Below are 20,014 nucleotides of genomic sequence, written 5' to 3'. Positions count from 1 at the left end.
CACAACGACAACAAGACCTGAACCTTTTAACATGATGCATTAAAGTTGCCAATGATAACTTGTAAAAAGAAAGCAGGGTATATCATCGACATCCCTAGCATCATTAAGCATGGCTTGACACTGAGCTATTACGTGATAAAAATATTTCCTTGATATTTTAATATAACAACATCAACAAACAGAAGTGAGAACAATTTTTAAAAAAAAATTGACTAATAGCGTCAAAGGTGCAGAAAGAATGAAGGATTTAAGGTGAGGATAAACGCATTGCTCGCAAAGGCTCTATGTTAATTACTTTAACTGGCTTAATCAATTGACCCTAATTTATTGGCTCAGCTGGGAGCTTCAGAGCCTTAATTACTAACACCCAGTTTCTTGCTCCTTTTCCTCAAAAATAAAAATAAAAAAAAAGATCAACTGTCTTATGTTTCCAATGTTGTTCTAATTCAATTTACTGCATACTTGGAACAAGCAATCATTTTGATACAGGAACAAAACAACTAGGATGGACCACGGCTTAAGAGATGTCTCTAATCATTTTGATACTGTGTAAACTATCAACCACGTTTCTAAATTCTGACCCTTTATTATTTGGATCTACAAGTGTTGCAGGTTCGGCGGGGCTCCACAATGCTCATCAATGCATCTTCATGTTGAATCTAGACTGTGATCAAAATGTGTTACCTCGATGAACCCCCAGGTTTGAAAGAAGCTTTGTGATATTTGCGATCTCTAGTTGCCAAATATATTCATAGGCATCCATCAGCAAGATAGATATAGTTTACACAGTCTTCTTTGATGCGAGCTAATAAAACACAAGAATCTGAAGAACACAACGATTTTTTGAATGAATCAAAAAGAAAATCAGAGGGAAAGCATATGAACATTCTATTAACTTGGTTCGAGTAATACTATAAGGTACAAGCTTCAGGACAACTCTTCCATGTACTAAATAATAATTTTCCTAATGAACAAATGAAGTGGTAGAAGCAAGAATTAGGTCATTACTATTCCACCTTACATACTGTATGTTCTCAAGTAGACAATAAAAAATGATTAATGTTTTAATGTCAATATGAAATGTATAGATGTGATCCAAGAACCAGTGTTCATAGGCACTCAACCTGCAGGCTCTCCACGGCTATGATCCCCTTGGTACTGCTGAGGAAATCTGACATAAAGAAGGAAGATAAAGTGCAAAGACGACCAAAAAGAATTTTCTGGAAAAAATGAGGAAAAGAACTACATGAAGAGAGGCTAGAGGGGTACAAGGAGCTCGAGAAGTCACATTTCATGACGCACGAAAGCTCTGAGAAGACATTTGGACTAGTATAGAGTGCCCATCACGTACGTTGACAGTTATGTAGAAGATGGAGGCCACAGGTTTCCGATTTGGGATCCTCTACTCATGAATAGTATTCTAATATTTGCTAATACTCGATCTTGACCTTTCATTTTACATATGTGGGGCCCATTGGAAGGAATGGAGGGTGATGGAGGGGATGAATCTATTAGGAAACATTAGGAAACCCTATTCACGAGTAGAGAATCCGGATCCTAGGTTTCCACTTCCTGCTAATTCCATTTACTAACAAACTAGGAAACATATTTGGATAATTATTCTGTTACGCTAGGAGGAATGACAGAGCGGGGATTCTGGCCCAGTGACTATACATATGTAAATAACGCTGATGATAATTTAACATGCATGATAAGACAAAACTGCTTTCAACAAGGAGGGCTGGAATGTCCAAGGAATATCCAATGAACATCGTCAAAGAGCAGATCTCCATTATAACTGTTGATGTTAATAATCACACAGATGATGTACTAAAGGTGAGATTGAGTGGGAACCACTAACTTTTTCGAATATCCGGTTTTAGGGTTGGGCTGCTTCCTCCCTACACATGTAACAATTTGTACGAGGACGGGGACTAGTTCCCCTGTTGTTCCTCTGACGATCAAGTCAGTGATATATTTGAGTATGAAAGTGATGAACTGTGCGAATTCTCTAGCGAAGAAATTCTGAGAAATTACTTACCCTTGTATTTAGAATATTTTTTCTTTTTATAACCATGCAAGAGTAGTCTAGCCTTTTTGGCCGAGCCTGAGCTGACGGCTGAATCAGCGTTGACTTTACAGGTGTCGGTCGTAGAGCGGTCACAGGATGGGCGCTGTCACTTCGGCATTAATGAGATGGGATAAGCGGCGCACGAAGCCGGCGTGGTCCGATGTGTCATAAATAGTGCCATAAATCTTATAAGTTGAGCATTGACGATGCACTGGTACATGATAGCCTGAACAATCCTGCAACAGTAGAGGTTGGTGACAATGAGGAAGATGATATCGCGAAAGCAGGATCGGCATTGCAGCATCATCTTTTAGCAGTACACAAAGCATACACTATTCTTGATGTTTCTCGATATGCAGGACTGGGAAAAGTCGGCTTTGTTAAAGGAAAGTTGCGCGCGATCTATGGAGATGCCCAAATGTCATGTTTTGCAAGAAAAAAATAAGTGGTTTGGAGTTTCACTTTTGAAAGTAGAGAGATTTTTAAGATGGAGAGTAAGACATGAGGTAAGAGTAAGGCAAGAGGTAAGATATTTATGGATTAATGAGTTTGATAGTTGTAAGAGACGAAGAGGCCTTATTATTGACGAAGAGACTAAATGTGGTTCTCAAGAGGTCTCTTTTATGATTAACGCTATACATGAATATATTTAGATATGAGACTTAAAAAGGCACATATTATTACTTCATGTTATGTAAAGACGCATGTTAAATTAATATTGATTAACGCTAAATTAAATGTTATATAAAGAGATATGTCATAAGCTTCTGAAACTTTTGATGGATGTCGTCGAGTTTCATTAATAAGGATAATATTCTTTTATATCGAATAAATGTTAATATTTCAATTGTGGTAATATACTATAATATACAATAATATATAATAATATTATCTTAATATGTAACATATCTTACAGATAAATTTAGTACCTATAGCATTATATCTACATAACATTTATGTCTATTTTCTATAGTATTACACTGCAAATTATATTTTATCTATGTATATACATCTAGTATGAGAATAAATTAGTATTGGATTAGATTATTAGATTTTGCTCTAGTGAAAAAATAGCATTCATAAATATTAATTATTGAAGTTAATTAAATATTACATTTAATTGTAAAAATTTTAGTGAAAACAATGAAAGTTTTAAAACTGATATGTAATGACATATAAGGGTCTTTTGGTGATTATGAATGAAACTCGAATTGAAGGATATTTTCGGAAAATTTATTTTAAAATACTATTAGATTAGTTAGCTAGTTAGAGATAATTGTTATACTTAAGAAATATCAAAAAATACGAGGATAAAAGGGGAATTTAAAAGTTTTAACACCCCAATCCTCTTTTATATGTAGTATAGATAGATATAGATGAGCTTCTACCGAAGCGAAACGTATTTATAAGCAGAAAATGACATTATTCCGTGAGTGATACATTTATACGCTACTCGGCAAAACACCCACATATGTTACGCGTATATTCTTATACATTTACATTTTACGTGTATATCTTACGCTTATTTTTAGCTTATATCTTAAGCGTGTATTCTAACATGTATTCATATGTATATTATTGTATTTATAGCAAAAAAATCCCTGACATTTACCCCTCTTTCTAAGAAGACCTTAGTTTCCTATGTTTAACTACCCCCTAGGTTTTACCCCTCTTTTTAAGAAGCCCACACTTTTTTAAACAACAAAATTCCTATGTTAACAAGAAAACTTGCGGGCGGGGGATTCTAGAAAGAAAGGAATAAAAATTAGTTGTTCATTGCCTAATAAAAAGTTAAGGGCTTTTTAGAAAGGAGGTGTAAACATAGAGACTTCTTTGCAAAAAATAAAAAATTAGGATTCCCAATATATGTTCTTGGTCATCCACAAATCCTAACTCTACTCTAAAAAGAGACAGATAAAACTTTGACTCTTTAGACTACGTTCGGTCTGTCTGAAGCATCTTAAGTTATGAGCGTTTCTTAAATAACCTCTTAAATAACCCCTTCGCCCTTCTATTTTCAACAGTTTTAAAATTTCAACATTTTAAAAGTTAAGAGGTTTATCTAAAAAATTCCCAACCTCAAGGGGGTTTTAGTAAACTTAGCCATTCTAAAAAGTGCGAAAATCTAGTCCTCGCCGGTTTGGGCTTTGGACCAGTCCAGGATAAGCCTCGACCCACCGCGAGGGTGACCGCTACCGAAAGAGGGCGAAACCCAGAACCCTCGCTCTTGAGTCCAAATGCAGGCCCTGCTACTGCCGTCGTCGTCGCCGCTGCAGGCCGACGCGGTTCGCTGCAGCGGAGCTCCGCCTCGCTCTCGTTATCCGCGAACCCTAACCCTACCCTTCCCTCAAAAACCCCCTTCTCTGCTCCCAAGATCTCCCCTTCAATCTTCTCCCTTCTCATTCGGCGGAGAAATCTCGAGAATCGCGGAGAACCGCAGGAGGAGTGATGGAGTCGTTGCCTCGGCAGCTTCTGCTGGCTTCGCCTCGCCGAGCGATGAGTCTGACAAGGAGAAGCTCGCGCAGGTGTGGGATTTTCTTTCTCCATTTCTTGTTTTTTCGGTTAAATTTGGAGCTTTTGGTTGTCTGATACCTGTTTGCTGAAATGCCGCGATGAATATTTTTATGTGTTGTCTGATTTCACAGCGCTTGTCTTTTTGACAATCATTGTAGTCTAAACTAAAGCTCCTTAGTCCCAGTGTTTAACATAATTCACCCTATTTCCGTTGAATTTCGGTGTTTATCAATGCGTGCTGAATTTTCCAGTTGTATCGATCAACAGGCGGTCGAAGAATTAAAAGGAGGGCACCAATGAGTAATTGGTTCAGGGAGATATTTATATGTTTTCTTCTAGTATTTGGCATTTGAACATAGTCAATTACTTTTGATCATATAACGGAATTACAATTGCGTTCGTGTTTATGTTTGAATAAGTGTCAGACCGGGGCTTACTTCAGTGAAAGTTTCAATTATCATAATCATAATCTTTGAGGCTACATGTTTTGAATGGGTATATATGTATTTTCTCTGTCAGGATGTGCACGCTCAATACATGCTTGAGTATCAAAATGGCCCTGATGATCTGATCGAGCCTACTCCCGTTTTACCAAGTATTATTGTAGGTATCGTACTGAGTACTACTCAAAATGATTTACCTTGTACTCATACCACAATCCAAAGCAAACAGGGAATCTGGTCAGACTGATCCTTACTATTTCGACCTTGTCAGGGCAAGCACAAACTACTTGAGACTGAAGGCCTTATCCTAATAGATCAATGATTTGGAACCTTTGGATACTCCAGTCAGTCTTAGTATTTGTAACATTGAGGTACATCGTGCTTCGATGAAGAGGCCAGAGTTAGCATCTATTCTTATGTGAAATAATGGATGTCATAAATGTGTTGACAAGATAAAGTTATTTTTGAAGGAAGGTGCAGTGGTTGCATGTAAAAGATTCATAAAATTAGCCACCCTCCATTTCTTTCATAAGTCCCAGTTATCTGAGTATGACGACTTGCAATGCGTAGGGAATTCATGGAGTTACGTTGACTATGTTATGCAAGTGAGACTCCCTCTTGAACATGTTATGGCTATAATGATCTATGTTTGAGATTTAGGATTTTTGATAATGCAAAACATTTCTACAATTTTTTTTCTCTCGTTAAATATACGATAGTGATTATTAAATGATGCTTTATTTATCTCACTTGCCTACTCACCTTCTATTGCAGCACACAAAGCCTTGTAGGATTTTTTCCCCCTTTTATGTAAGGTTAAGTAAGTGAAAGTTTTCCTTGCTTGAAGATTCAGTGCGAGGTCCTTTAGGATGCTACATTGTGGTCATTATGATTGGTCCAATAAAAAAAATTCTAGGTCTGTTGGAGTTCAAAACATAACTTCGCTTATCAGTTCACTTTTCTGTGGACACTTCTATAAAACTAACCATGCAAGTTTCTCACTTTTATTGGTTATGATGATTTCATGGTGTATCTGCAGAATGAAATATCTTTGTACACTTACAGACAGTTGTTACTTTTAACATGATTAAATGACATGATATTTTTCATATCTTTGATGTACATGCTAAATTAACCTTTAGATGGCTTTTGGTTGCATGAGCAGGTGGCGAAGAGATTAGAGAGTACCTCTAGATCCTTTAAGCGGTTGGGTAGTCTAGGATTCTGGGGACAGCTAGTGTGTACCATTGTGGCTGCCGTCATTCTATCATTCTCTGTTGTTATTACGGGGAAGATCACATCACCAGCAACATTCTATGCCACTGCTGGTGGCATTGCTGCAGCGTTTGTATCTACCTTTTGGTCCTTTGGCTATATCCGTCTATCAGAGAGGCTCCGAAGAACAGCTAATGATCCTGCAAAGGTATTTTATTTTCACGCTTCCTCCTTTTGTGCTGCTACATTAAATTGTTTTGTTAAACAAATCGGTTTGTTATAGATTTATTTGCATCTTCCTTTTTCCTGTCCTTGACATTGAGCGGGAGTTTTTCTTTATGGAAATGCTGATGTTTGTATTCATTAAGACTGCTGATATCTTTACTGTGAGTTTGCTATCCATGACAGCTTGCCAGTCTTTTGCATACAAGAGCCATAAAGATGCATGTTTTCTTTCAGTAGCTAACTTAAACAAGACAAGGCTCCTACATAGTAACCGAACCCAGAAGAAAAATGTTAACTTGACTGTATACCTTTCCTTTCTTCTTACATATATTTCTCTCTGTTACAATGCAATTACTTGTCATAGAATGCAGTGCTTTCATGTTAGTCATATTTCTGAAGGTATGTATTGTTGGTGAACATAACTACCTCCTGAAAGTATTTATGTAATTGCCGCATGATATATTGATCACCTTTATAATTTGCTTGGAATCTTCTTTTTTTAAACTGTCATCTTTTGTGTGAATCTCATGTATATACGGATGTATGTTTTCCAGGCTCCTCCACGTGCTGAAGTTGTTAAAAGTTTGAAAAATGGGATAGTGTTAAATGTTCTTGGGATGGGTGCTGCAATCCTTGGCATGCAAGCAACCGTTGGATTATTGGTTGCAAAAGCACTTACTACCTCAGCAGTTCCATATTACCAGGGGATACCTCCTGGTCAGAGTCCTGTTTTAGCTCTAGATGTGTTCTTGGTCCAGGTACATGCATAGTTTTTTCTTGTATATCAAATAAATAATTAAATAATCTTTCAAGCTTGTTTCTATTTTCAGTTTGATAGCAAGTAAAACAATTGTTATGTCATTCCTTAGAGCAAGCTGGTTTATCACCTTTACAAAACAAATTTGTGGATATGAATACATTGATCATGGTCACTTCTCAACCGCTTGGCGTAGAATGAATACGTTATTTTCGTTCAGTAACTAGAGGGAGCATTACCAAATTGTGAAGATCACACATACATGCAGAGGAAAACCAGAAAACCCTCAACATTATCTTTTTCCTAGACTGATGCTTGGATGACTTCAGTTATTTGCTGGAATTAGGGAATCCATCACAGAGTTATATGCTAAGCTTAATAAGAGCCTGAAGGCTGAGGCAAGTGTAATGTATGGCCAGATAAGATACTTGGGGCTAATCTTTTTGAGTTATTATATATGAGTAAGAGTTATGTTTTAATTTAATTATTTGTTCCATAAGTTTGGTTTGAACTATTTAAGTTTTAACAAATGCGTCTTGGGTGTGTTTTAGAACCCTACAGTTTCCAATTCAGTCAGTCAACGAAGGATAAGCCTCATTGAGGGGTCATTTGGAATCTAGAAGAGAAGGAACTACAGTCACGTCAGATGCTTAAAAAAACATGGGCAATACCATCAAGTAGGCGTATAAAGTGCACAATGGGAAAGAGATACCTTCTTATTTTGCTTCATAGCGAAGACAAAATAGCAAGCATGCTACTAATACAAAAATTCTATTATTTCATGATCTATTACATTCATTAGCTTTTTGTGCAACTAATTTTAAAATACAAGGGTATTGATAGCTGAACACGTACTAGAGGAATAATAGTGTGCATATTTTTCATCATATTCACAAATCACTTACCCAAAGGTTAAGCTGTTAGGTTTTGGACTTACTATATAAAACAAGTGATCTTGGCATGGGCACCACCTTAACAATCTTAATAGAAGCTGTGGGTCATTAGTAGGATTTAGTTTTAGCAATAACAACAGCCATCAAAGAAATATGAATCGGACAGAAAATTATATAGCAATGACACAATTTGAAATACAAACATCATGTAAGCTCATGATTTTGAGAGGAAATGTGGAGGAGGTACTGTTTATGTAAATTTCTATCATGGTGCTCATGTGATAGTAACCACACAATGGAATTATATTTTATTAGACAGAAGCATATCTTTGAGTTCTAGTATCTCTGTGAATGGTCCCTGCAAGTTGTCACAGGATCTGGAAGAAGCTAAATAGAAATACTGGCTAGCTTTTGCAATTGAAGAGTTTTGATTTTATATCCGCTATTCTGAATCTCTGGTAGAGGATATCTGGTCCAACCTGAAAGTCAAAGCTCAAAACAAAATAAACCAAAAGCTGTCTATTCACCCAATAATATCCTTTCTATACCAGAACATCTTTTTTGGTGATTTCATACTTCCATTCCTGGCCATCAAGAGGTTGTTCTGTAGGTGTGGCTACAGCTCTAAACGAATGCTTAAAACGTCAATCATGGTGAAAGTAGATTCTTCTATACGTGAAGCAAGCACTAAATGATACTGTCAGATGTCTAATAATTTATTAAATACTTAGGGGTCACGTTATTAGCATTTTTTTAAAGTTAAATAAAAAGGAAATTATCTGCAGGCTGCTAGTTCCATATTTATAACCACATGCCTGATACTCCTTGAATGAAACACGTCTTGTACATTTATTTTTTGTGATCTGCATCTCTATTACCTTGAGTCTTGACAATTACTTGTTTTTGAAAAGTATCAACTCATTTTTTAGAGAAGAAAATCGATGCTTGCAAATCTTAATTTATGCTATAATAATAATAGTATAAATTATATTGAAGATTTATCAATGACTACTTCATGATCTTCAAAACATGTTACATCTGATTTTCCCAAACCATTTTGCTTCGAGTTTCCTGTGTTGCCTTGGTGACAACAGATTGTCGGTTTTGCAGGCCTCAGCCAACACTATCCTCTCACATTTCTTGGGGCTTGTTTTCTCTCTGGAACTTCTTCGGTCGGTCACACTACCGAACGTGCAGGGTGTTCCTATTCCCAAAGCAGCATAGCCCCATTCAATTCTACCATTGCGTTGTGTTTCAAGTTTCTTGAGTTTGTTTGTTTTCTTCTTTGTTCAATGTAAGAAATAAGAGTTTTGAGAATTAAGAGGATCCATGAACATTATATGTATGTGACAGTTGTGTGAGTTCTTTCAGCCAGGAAGGGAATAGGTGTGTGCGGTATCGCTAAAATTGCTTCTCCCCTGCTATCCTAATTTCTTTGGGGGAAACCAAATAGGGTTTTCAGAGGTTTTCTTTGTCGTTTGGGGGAGAGTGTAGAGTCTATAGACTTTTGACAGCAAAATTTACTGTCATGGCAGTCAGTTACTGTGTACAGGAAACTCGGATACAGCCATTTCTGGGAGTATTCAAGCAACCATTTAGTCTAAAACAGTGGTCTCTATTTCAATAGAATATCCCAATAATTTTTTTATTTTTTTATTTTTTTATTTTTTTATTTTCACTTCTTTATTTTTTTATTTTCTTGTATTCTCATGTGAAAGGACAATTTTTTAAAATAGATCCTATTAGAATTTTATTTGTAAAAATCGACCCATTTGCAATTTATTCACCATTTTCGATCTGGTTTCAGCTAACTTGCTGAAACTGGATCGAAAATAATGAATAAAACTTCACGGGATTTTAAATTCCGTGAAACTTAGTACCTAATTGCCCAGTCTAATTGTGATTATGTTCGGTAATTTAGCGACTAAACTGCACGGGATTCTAAGTCTCATGAAGTTTTCGAGATTTATTTATCATTTTCGACCTAGTTTCAGCTAAATAAACCTTCAATATAATTTAGTGAAACTGAGTCGAAAATTGTAATTAAATCTCAAATGTGTTAATTTTTACAAATAAAGTTCTAATAGAGTCTGTTTTGAAAATTTGTCCTAGAGGTGGGCAAAAACCGAAAAAAACCGGTTCAACCGAAAAAACCGTCCGAAAAAACGGACCGTTTAACCGAACCGAATTAAATGGATGAGAAGAAGTCTCTAAACCGCCTGAACCGAATTAAATCGGTTTGGATCCGGTTTGAACCCCTGAACCGCCCAAAAAAAACCGATCCGAATTCTGTTGGGCGGTTTAGAGACTAAACTTATACCTCAAAACTTTTCCTGTTATCATCCAATAGATTCAAACGGCGCAATGAGCAGTTTCAAGCAATGAGTACAACAATATCAAAGAAAAATATCCTTGAGAACTAAGTAAAGATTCAAATCAATCCAGAAAATTTGTTATGCACATAATGCACTTACAAAAGATGCATATGCTACATTATATGAACAATATCATACAAAACATCACTCCCCCGTGTAATTAAATAAACTTAAACTTTAGTTAAAAAATTTCACAGAAAAGATCTTGAGAATTACATAAGATTCAAATCAATCACAAAATGTGTTATGTACATGATACTTACAAGAGATAAGCATGCTGTATTATATGAACAACATCTTTAAAACATCAGTTCTCTGCGTAATTATATCAACTCAAAACTTTATTCTAAAGATGATAACCAGTCTAATAAAGCTTTGTTGGCGAGCTCAGGAACCTCATCATGAGGACAATGCCCAGCTTGCAAATTCACAACATTAGTCTTTGGATAGAACTCTTTGCAAATTCAAAACCGAAACCGAACCGAATTTCGGTTGGGCCGAATATTCGGATGAAGGGGAAAAAATCTGGATCTGGATGAGAGTTTTGAGAATCCGAAAAATTCGGATTGGATGCGGATTGGGCATAAAACCGAACCGAACCGAATACCGATGTGGAATGCACACGCCATCTCCAAGCTGCACAGGTGTTTTGAAGTAAGTTTATCTTTGTTGACCTTGATCGGTGAGATATTTTTGAAATGAACAAATTTTCAAATCAGACCCATTTCAATTTTTTTTTATTTAAACCGACACATTTTTTTTATCAAAACCGACCCGATTTTGTAATTAGCAGCTTAATCACCATCCTAAACAGTCGGGGTTGCCAACCCCGACTATTTAGGAAGGTGTTAAACCCTAAAAATTAATGTCCTAAATAGTCGGGGTTGTCAACCCCGACTGTTTAGGAAGGTGATTAAGTAGCTAATTATAAAATCGGGTCGGTTTTGGTAAATAAAAAAAAAAGGGTCAATTTAAAAAAAAAATGGAAATGGGTCTGTTTTGAAAAATTCTTCTTTTGAAATCTTTCTTCTAGGATTCCAATCTAATACAATATGAAGTGCAGATCGATGCAGCCATAGGCCAGCATCGTACAATTGTACTATAAGTAGAGTGTATCTTCATGTAGGTTTGTGCATGTTCATGCGTTGGTGCGAGACAGTAATAAGGCCGTTTTGATTCTTATCATATCCGGTGCCAGACTCATGGATTTCTGGTTGCTTGCTAACTTGTAATATTTCGCATTTTCGGTATCACATGGATTTAACGATGTTGTTGTACCTTCATTCACACTCACCAAGTTTCTTGCCGGTGAATGAAAGGATCGTTCTCGTCTTCAGTCCAGTTGAATGATCCACGCGACCTGAATTTAAAATTAAAACACTCAATTGTATACACACGAGGAATTTTCTCCTCTTATCCCTCCTAAACCTCAAAAACTTGCTCATTTAGTTCACTAACGTTTTGATGGAGGAAAACACACGTGGTCAGGATTTCTCCTCGAACACAAACCAAGACCGCCAAAAAGATTTGTTGTTGTAGACGACAAGGCAAAAAATCGGGAGTGCCAAGGCGAAAATTGACGAAGGGAGAGGCTGCTTCCATCTGATGTGCTTACTGAAAAGATGAGAAAAACAAGCCCACAAACTTTTACACACGAGAGAATACTACGACAGCCCTCAACCTCATCGTAGTCGATGTTCAAGGGATAACCCCACGCAAAGACCATCACGTGTAACTACATATACTCTGTAAGTTACATGGCACCAGTAGTCGGAGACGTTCCCATTCAAGATAGCAAAACCATCGTTACGAAAAAGAGAGGACGAAAGGAACCATCAATATGGAAGTGAGAAACCAAGTGGAGACCGGTTAACAGTTTGTACAAAATAACATCAAAGATTCAATGAAGATTGACAAAGATAATGTTTCAATCGAAAGATGATACAACAATACATTCAGCTGGCTATTAAACCAGAACCACCACAAATTGACCTTACGAGAAATTCGAGTAGAAATCGAAAATAACAACAACGATTTGTTAACACAAACATACCAGAATATGAAACCTCGTCATGCAAAAAGTACTCTTTTGATACAAGATGGTTACCGTCAATGATATTGAATACTTTGCACTAATTTTTCTAATAAAGATTTAGCACTGCAGGATGAAATTGGTGAACAGAACAATATTAACAAGGGGCTGGCAACTCGAATACTCTTCTGTGGACCAGTCAACGCCTAACGCATGATGAAACAGTGTTTCCATAGCAATTTTCACATCACAGCTCTACTTGTAGTTGAAGCATCAAATAAATGATACATCCCTGAGTAAATCAAAGAAGTGTTGTCAGTCTTACAAAACCTTGGTGCGACCAAAGTGAAATGATAAAAAGACCAATAGTTCTTGCAAGTTATTATCAGTTCAAAAGTTGAATTTGCCCATGCACAACAGATAACAAGTAAAACAAAATTGGTCAAAACACATTAAAGCCAAGTTTCCTCCATTTGGTCAACAGTTCCCCCTAAGACAGTCTCATTTAGGCAACTAAAAGATGCCGAAACATAAAAGTTTTTTTCAGAGGCTTTTATAACTCCTGCTAGTGTCTATATTTTTTGGTCCCCAGAATTCTCTCTCAGCGGCTCAGCCTACATGAAGCTTGGTTTTTGATTCAATAAGATGTTATCCTTTTAACATGTCTCAATGCAAGTAACAGGATCCACCACGATAGTCAGTGAGGACTTTATTCAGACCCACCGGTAAACAAAGCCTTTACCGTATTTGTGGTGGACATGCTCAGGCAGCTTATCTGTGTGCAACCTATACCGTAAAAGTTTCATATCCAACATGAGATGCACAAAGTGTTGATGCCAAAAAGTTATAATATTATTACATCTGGATTTTGCTTAAACCCAGCCAAACAGATGTATCCATGTTACTAATAGCAAGTTATACATGTCTTTTGACCAAAAAGGCCAAAGCAAACCATTAGTTTGGAGCAGTTAATGTCTCCACTAAATGTCAAATGTATTCATATGCTCTGAAAGTCAACTATGTTAGTGTATTCTCAACGTGGGAAGCTTATGGATTTTATGCGTATTAAAGAAATACAAATTCTCAGAATTAGTCTAATCTATAAATACTGCATCCGGTAAAGTAGACCCAGCACTTATCCAGAAAAGCACAAGGGTATAATTTGCTCATATTGTTGCATAAATCAACTTTTAAGGCCAGAGAAGACTATTCTGAATCGAGAAATAATTGTCCATCTACCCTCACATATTTTAATGGACACGTGTAATGGTTACAAATATCATACTTGGATACATGTAGCATACTTGGATAAACATTGCATACACCTAAGATATTTAATATTCCAAACAGTGTTCTGTGGTATGGTATGGAACAATACGTTATATGCTAGTGCATATGGGCATAGATCACATATGCACCGCATAGCAGTCACTTATGCAGTGTACATAATTAAAAAGGGAAAGACCAAAAATACTTTAATAAACAAATAGAAGACTTAAGCACTTGCAAAATGTGTGCAAATCAAATGAGAAGAGCCAGAGGTGACCACTTAAATCAAAGTAAACAATACTAATTACTCAAGTTAACTAAAGAACAAACATTAGTTGACAATTACCTTACCTAGCAAGTACAATGTAAGAAAAGCATTTGTAGTAAGAACTAAGGAAATAAAAACCAAACGTAACTTCCAGTGTTATCAAAGGCATGCACTTCACTGGCCCTCATGCGCCCTATGACGCGGGGCAGTGGGAAAGCGCCCTGCATATGATGTGGCAATGGCTTTTTGTGCCTTGCAAGCGAGAGCTCTTCATGCAGGGCGCCTGCAAGACATAACCTTGTATATCTTTTGTTCTTTAGCATTTCAATCGGCCAATGATAATCCATATCCCAAAAAACAAAATAAACACATTAAGCCTTTTAGTAACCCGCTAGAGGACCCTAAATGATCCTCGTTTACTATTTGATTTTGCTTCGATATTAGAGATTTGACTTTTAATTTGGAAAAAAATATGATTTTTGCTACCATGTTTGATGTGTTGACATTATGAATTAAGACCTTATTTTGTGACTTGGTAGTAGATATAATTTATCTTAACGTATTTAATGTAAAAATTCATAAACATGTTCTTTCATGCTTAATACTATCTCGAAGAACTATGTGTGCAGTGTGCGCCTCACTTCCCTCAAGCACGCACATCACATTGCACCTTGCGCATGTGCACATGAATGGACTTTGCGCGCTGCATTGCGCCTCACGCTTAGATAACACTAGTAACTTTAGTGTTAAGTTATCAAGCATTCAAATGGTGAAACTACCATTGACTTAGCAGGAATTTTAACTGAGAAGTTTCCAAAGGGATACAATAAAGAAAAGGAAAAGTGGAGGAGAAAAATACAATGAGGAAAGGAAGCATTAGTGTGTAGCAGTCTTTAAGTTGAAAGGTCGGGTATCGGCTTAAATTTTAGACCCACCTCACCCACATATGCAGGCACATAAGAATTATGCATCTTGATAATTATTTTATGTGATGAGTACTATTCTTCTGCTGCATTTTGGCCGAATGTGGGTATGAGAAAGAGATTACAAACACATGGCTGGTCACATAAAGCGCTCACTTGAAGATTGATCCTAAAATTCAAAAAGGATTTTAAATGTATCAAGCCATATCAGAAATGCAACATGGCCAAGAAGTTAAAAGAGGTAGAATTTATGAATGACAAGTTCTAGGTTCTATCTGATTGCAGATGCATTGCATTGTATAACTCGTGCAATTCCTCAATAAGGATTATTAATAAGAAATAATATTATTCGGGCAATCGTTGATTAATATAAACTGGAAAAGTGCAACAATATCTAAGAATTTTTCTGCATTAATATTTCTGGCCTCACAGATAATGAATGTTACTACACATTCACACACAAACACACCATGTATATTTTATTTTTGTTATATCCACAACCTATCACTATCCTTAACTTCAAGGATTTGTTGTATCCATATATCCACATTGTTTTGTACTGTATCGTGGCTTTGCATTGTAGTTTTGTGTTTATATCTTTTAGATATTATTTTGAACCCTAAAATTATTAAGCAGTTGAAACCTTTTTCTCAGTTAGATTGGGACTTGCATAGAAGGCTTCACACCTTACTTTTGCAATCAAGCTTTATGCTAACTAGATAATCAACAGAACTATGGTTTCTTCTTTGTGCTTCTCATATAAGTACTGACCCTATTTGCTCTAGCTTGGTACCTGTTTGCTCAGTGGATTTGAAATCATTGATGCATTTATTCTCTGTAAGCTTGTTTATAACAAGCTCTGCTGATTGTAGACGTACCACTACATTCATCTTCCTTTTCTATGATTCCTTTGAAACCCACTTCCCCTGACATCTTCCTTGTAGCTATGCGTTTAGAGTACAATTACATACTTTTATCTGTCTCGAGCTTTCAGAAGGTAGAAACCCACTTCTGCTATATATATTATTTTGTCTCCAAATTCTTAATAAAACAACTGATCCATCCCTTTTGACAATTAAAAAAATGACAACAATGATAAGCTTGTTGGATCACATCATTTAGGAAAATAATCAAATTCATTTACCCAATTTGAGATTTTTTTTCTATAATTCAACGGCCCTAGCTTGAACCCGAATATATGGCCTAATCTAGCAAGCCTGATATTGAAACTGGCTCACCTGCAATCCCAAGCATCACTGCAAAAGCTCCATGTAAAAGAGCACATGTTTCTATATCCACATATACATGCTCAGGCTGAAGTCATGAAACCAAACCTATTGCACACAAGTGCAGAAGATGATCTTTACATTGAACAGGCTTCAACATGCTGGTGATCCCCCCTGCATAGGGGGACTAGAACATCTACAAAGTAGGGGATGAAGTTAAATACCCTAAACCCCAACGTTCGTATAGATCGCTTCTCAAGGAAGAAATTATAGTTACAGTCCCTTTCTCATGGAGAGGTGAGGTGGACAAATATCCTAGACATATCAAGTCACAACATAATGAAGTCCTAGGTTGAACAATTCAAGATCTCTGCTTTCACTTTGTCAAAAGCTGAAAGCATTTATACTAGGGAGTAGGGATACAACCTGAGGAAATTTTCCAATTCTAATTGAGATGAAACTTCCCTAGATCATGAACTTGAAACTTTATAGTTGAGTCCTCCATCTAACAAATCTTCAAGATTCACAAGAATCAACATCATAGTTTGATTGAAAATGCATAAAGAAGTCGTCTAGAAAAAATTATCTATTTGACGAATAATTCTAGACTTTCAGTGCCAGTTAACAACAAGTACCCAACATTATCATATATTAGTTACATAACTATGATCAATAAACCACAGTACAGCTTATGGGTAGACTATAAGCAGAATAAAAAAACCAGATTAAGGATAAAAACGATATCCTTCTGCCAACATCCAAGCAATTCACAAGGCACTGAAATCAATAGAAAATGTGAAACATATTAAAAATACTGTTATGAAACAATAAAAACGAGGTTGTCTCGTCGCTGAACATAACATTTACCACAAGTATTTACAAGACTAGATTTCGAGAAACAGATCACTAAGGCTGTCTAGTGATGGCAACAAAGCCATTCTAGAACCCAATCACAACTATGTTAACCAAGTGGATGTGAAAAGGCTCATGCATATTGCTAACCCATGTTTAATTAGTTGTTGTGACTGCACAACTTCTGTTTTTACTATGTTCTTTCTTCATTTGCATGAACTTTCAACACCAAGAGGAGCTTAGATGGATACTTTAATACAAAAACCGAGCTCAGATCTTCATTACACTGAGGTGCAAGAAGAAAATTTCCCCCCTAAATTGGAATTGGTAGGATTTTCCACCGTTACATCCCAAGTACCATATTTTGATGCCTTCGACTATTAGCTACTTTGGACTTAAGTAAATACTAGCTTGAGTATGGATATGCATAATTATAGAGGACTAGCTGAAAATAATTATTTGTAAGTATTTGGATTTTCTGGAAGGCATCATATTTGACCTGGAATCTTGGTCTGTGATTCTGTACATGCTCAAGGTCCTAACAATCTAATAACCTTTTCCTAAGTATCGCAAGCTCCCAATGTGCACTCTATTCCCAAAGGTTCCAACAATAGATCACAAGTAAAAGGATAGTTCATACAGGGAATACGAGAGGTCTCTCTCTTTTTCCCATATCTTTACTTTCGCACTGAAATTTGCAAAACTCCACGAGGCGACCACACTGTTTTCATAAAGAAAAATGACAGGAAGTTCAGAAGCACCAAGGAAAGTCAACTTGTAAAAAAAGTGTTGGAGAAGGTTGGACATGCAGAAAAGAAGCTGACTACCGCATTTTTGGGAGTGTACGATCACAGACCACAGTTGGAAGGCACAGGTTGGACTGTCCTTACACCAAAATAGTCTTTGCTGAAGTAGTAAGAAAGAATGTCATGTTTGTTAATTTAACTGATGAGGCAGACTTTTAAATAATGTGTCCAGATAAGGGAGAGAAGACTTCCTCAGAACCGTGTCTTCTATAATCATCTCATAGTTCTAACTGAATCTAATTGTTAAAGCTTCTTCAATAATTCTGTAAATTGGCCTATGCTCAAATGGAGATAACAACAAGATAACACTTGCTCATCCATAAGAACCTGCAATCAAGAAAAGAAATTTCTCCAAGAAAATGAAGATCTTTCAATTTACAAAGTTATTTTCTGCATGATGCTGACAATACGTTTCAACGAGAAATAAAATACAATCATATGCAACTAACTCACTTGCAAGGCAAAACATGGAATACAAATCAAGTTAATGAACTCGGCCTGGAAATGTAGGAAATGTAGACACAAGTATCGTGTAGAGGACCTTAAAGTTCATGTCCCCAGTAATGGAGCTAACTAAAGACTAAGTAACGTAACTTACATCACCGTTAAAAGATAGCAAAAAAACGCTGATCTTTTTTCTTTTCTTTTTCTTTTTCATAATTCCAAACTAATTCTTTAGAGAATCACTTAGGTTACATGTAAATGAAATTACAATCTTTAAAAAGATGACAGTGCCATAAAGTAAAAATATCATTATGAAGGGAGTTACTGAGGGACTACCATCTTTCTATTGGGCCTTCTTGTTTGCTTGACTACTGCTTCTGCTCAGAGCATTGTTGTAGTGCTTCAAAAGCACCTTGTGTGCCATGCCAAGCTTCTCATCAACACGATCCTGGTACTTCTCGTACAATACAGGAACAGTAAGTGCGAGAACAATCCCTAAAAAGGCATGAAAACAATGAGCTACTAGAAACTGCATGAAAACTTTAATACAGGAAAACCTTGTGGCTTCGTTTTATTTCAAAAGAAAGTGTTTTTCTTTTGGAACTTTAATTAGGTCAGTCAAACAATGGATAAATTATTAGAACTCACCCATGTAAATAAGAGTGAAGATACTAAACAAACTTCCAATGTACGAAACGATCCACAGTCCCACGATGACCTAAATTAAACCAAACATCAACATAATTAGGTCAAGAAATCATCCATTTCCATAAATTAATTAATTAAAAAAAGAGCTTAATCACACCTGCAGGAAAACCTTTCGATCCCTCCCAACTCCAATATCTCTCGCCACGGACAACACCCGATTAATCCAAACCCTAACTCTCTCCGTCGCCTTCTCTACAACCTCATTCGAAATCTCCAGATTCGGAATCGGAGGAAGAGGTCTACAAATACAAACTTCCGTCAACAATCAAAGACTAAACTTAAACCCTATCAAAAAAAAAAAAAAAAAACAATTAACCTATTGAGAAGAGTGGCAGATTTCGCCCAAAAGAAAATAATCGAGACGAGGAGGAGCAGAGTGTTGGCGACCAGAGAGACGACGCTCTGTTAACCAACGAGTGAGTAGGATCCGAAGCAGTGGACCCACCCGTACCGAAATCGAAACGTTTCGGTTCCTCCATAGCAACACAATCGGCCACTGTGAGCATCGACGAAGAGAGGGAAAAGAGAGGCGATCAGATGAAAGCCCATGAGAGAAGAGAGGGAGGGAGGAGAGAGGAGATTACCAAATCCACCGCGAGAGTTCGCCGGCATGAGACGGCTTGGCGGGCGGCGGCGAAGACGAAATCGGTCAAAAACTTCCGCCTCAGCGGCAGGCCCGCGCCGGCCAGCATGGATGTCTAGGAGGCGAGAATAATGTGGAAGAATATAATGTGAGAATTCTAATGAGAAGATTCCTGCTAAAGGGTATATTTTTGAGATTTTTTATAATCGCTGGTGGTTGGGTACCAGCGTGGACAAATTATCAAAACCAACCCTTTTCATGATTTAATTGTTAAAAACGATCCGTTTCTGTTTTATTTAGAGAAACCGACCTGGTTTCAGCACTGTCGCTGAAACCAGGTCGGTTTTTGAAAAAAACTTTACGAAACTTCACGGGAGTTCAACTCCCGTGAAGTTTTTTCTCATAACAAA

At 36.7% G+C, this 20,014-nt stretch overlaps 2 protein-coding genes across 2 annotated transcripts; one reads left to right on the top strand and one right to left on the bottom strand.

Annotated features, from left to right (window-relative positions):
• Nucleotides 4,193-9,579, top strand: LOC109841106 (protein TIC 21, chloroplastic). The gene is made up of 4 exons (XM_020409974.1): nt 4,193-4,596; nt 6,194-6,451; nt 7,023-7,226; nt 9,229-9,579. The coding sequence occupies exons 1-4, from the start codon at nt 4,309-4,311 to the stop codon at nt 9,340-9,342; spliced, it is 864 nt and encodes a 287-aa protein (XP_020265563.1). The 5' UTR covers nt 4,193-4,308; the 3' UTR covers nt 9,343-9,579.
• On the bottom strand, nt 12,404-19,713 carry LOC109842551 (reticulon-like protein B11). Its single transcript, XM_020411415.1, has 6 exons — nt 19,606-19,713; nt 19,338-19,423; nt 19,119-19,260; nt 18,962-19,031; nt 18,650-18,808; nt 12,404-12,817 (listed from the first exon to the last, which is right to left on the bottom strand). The coding sequence occupies exons 1-5, from the start codon at nt 19,711-19,713 to the stop codon at nt 18,657-18,659; spliced, it is 558 nt and encodes a 185-aa protein (XP_020267004.1). The 3' UTR covers nt 12,404-12,817; nt 18,650-18,656.

The sequence above is a fragment of the Asparagus officinalis genome, chromosome 5, assembly GCF_001876935.1.
Source record: "Asparagus officinalis chromosome 5, Aspof.V1, whole genome shotgun sequence".
NCBI lineage: Eukaryota > Viridiplantae > Streptophyta > Magnoliopsida > Asparagales > Asparagaceae > Asparagus > Asparagus officinalis.
The sequence above is the reverse complement of the archived record's forward strand: the minus strand, read 5'-3'. Positions and strand labels throughout refer to the sequence as shown.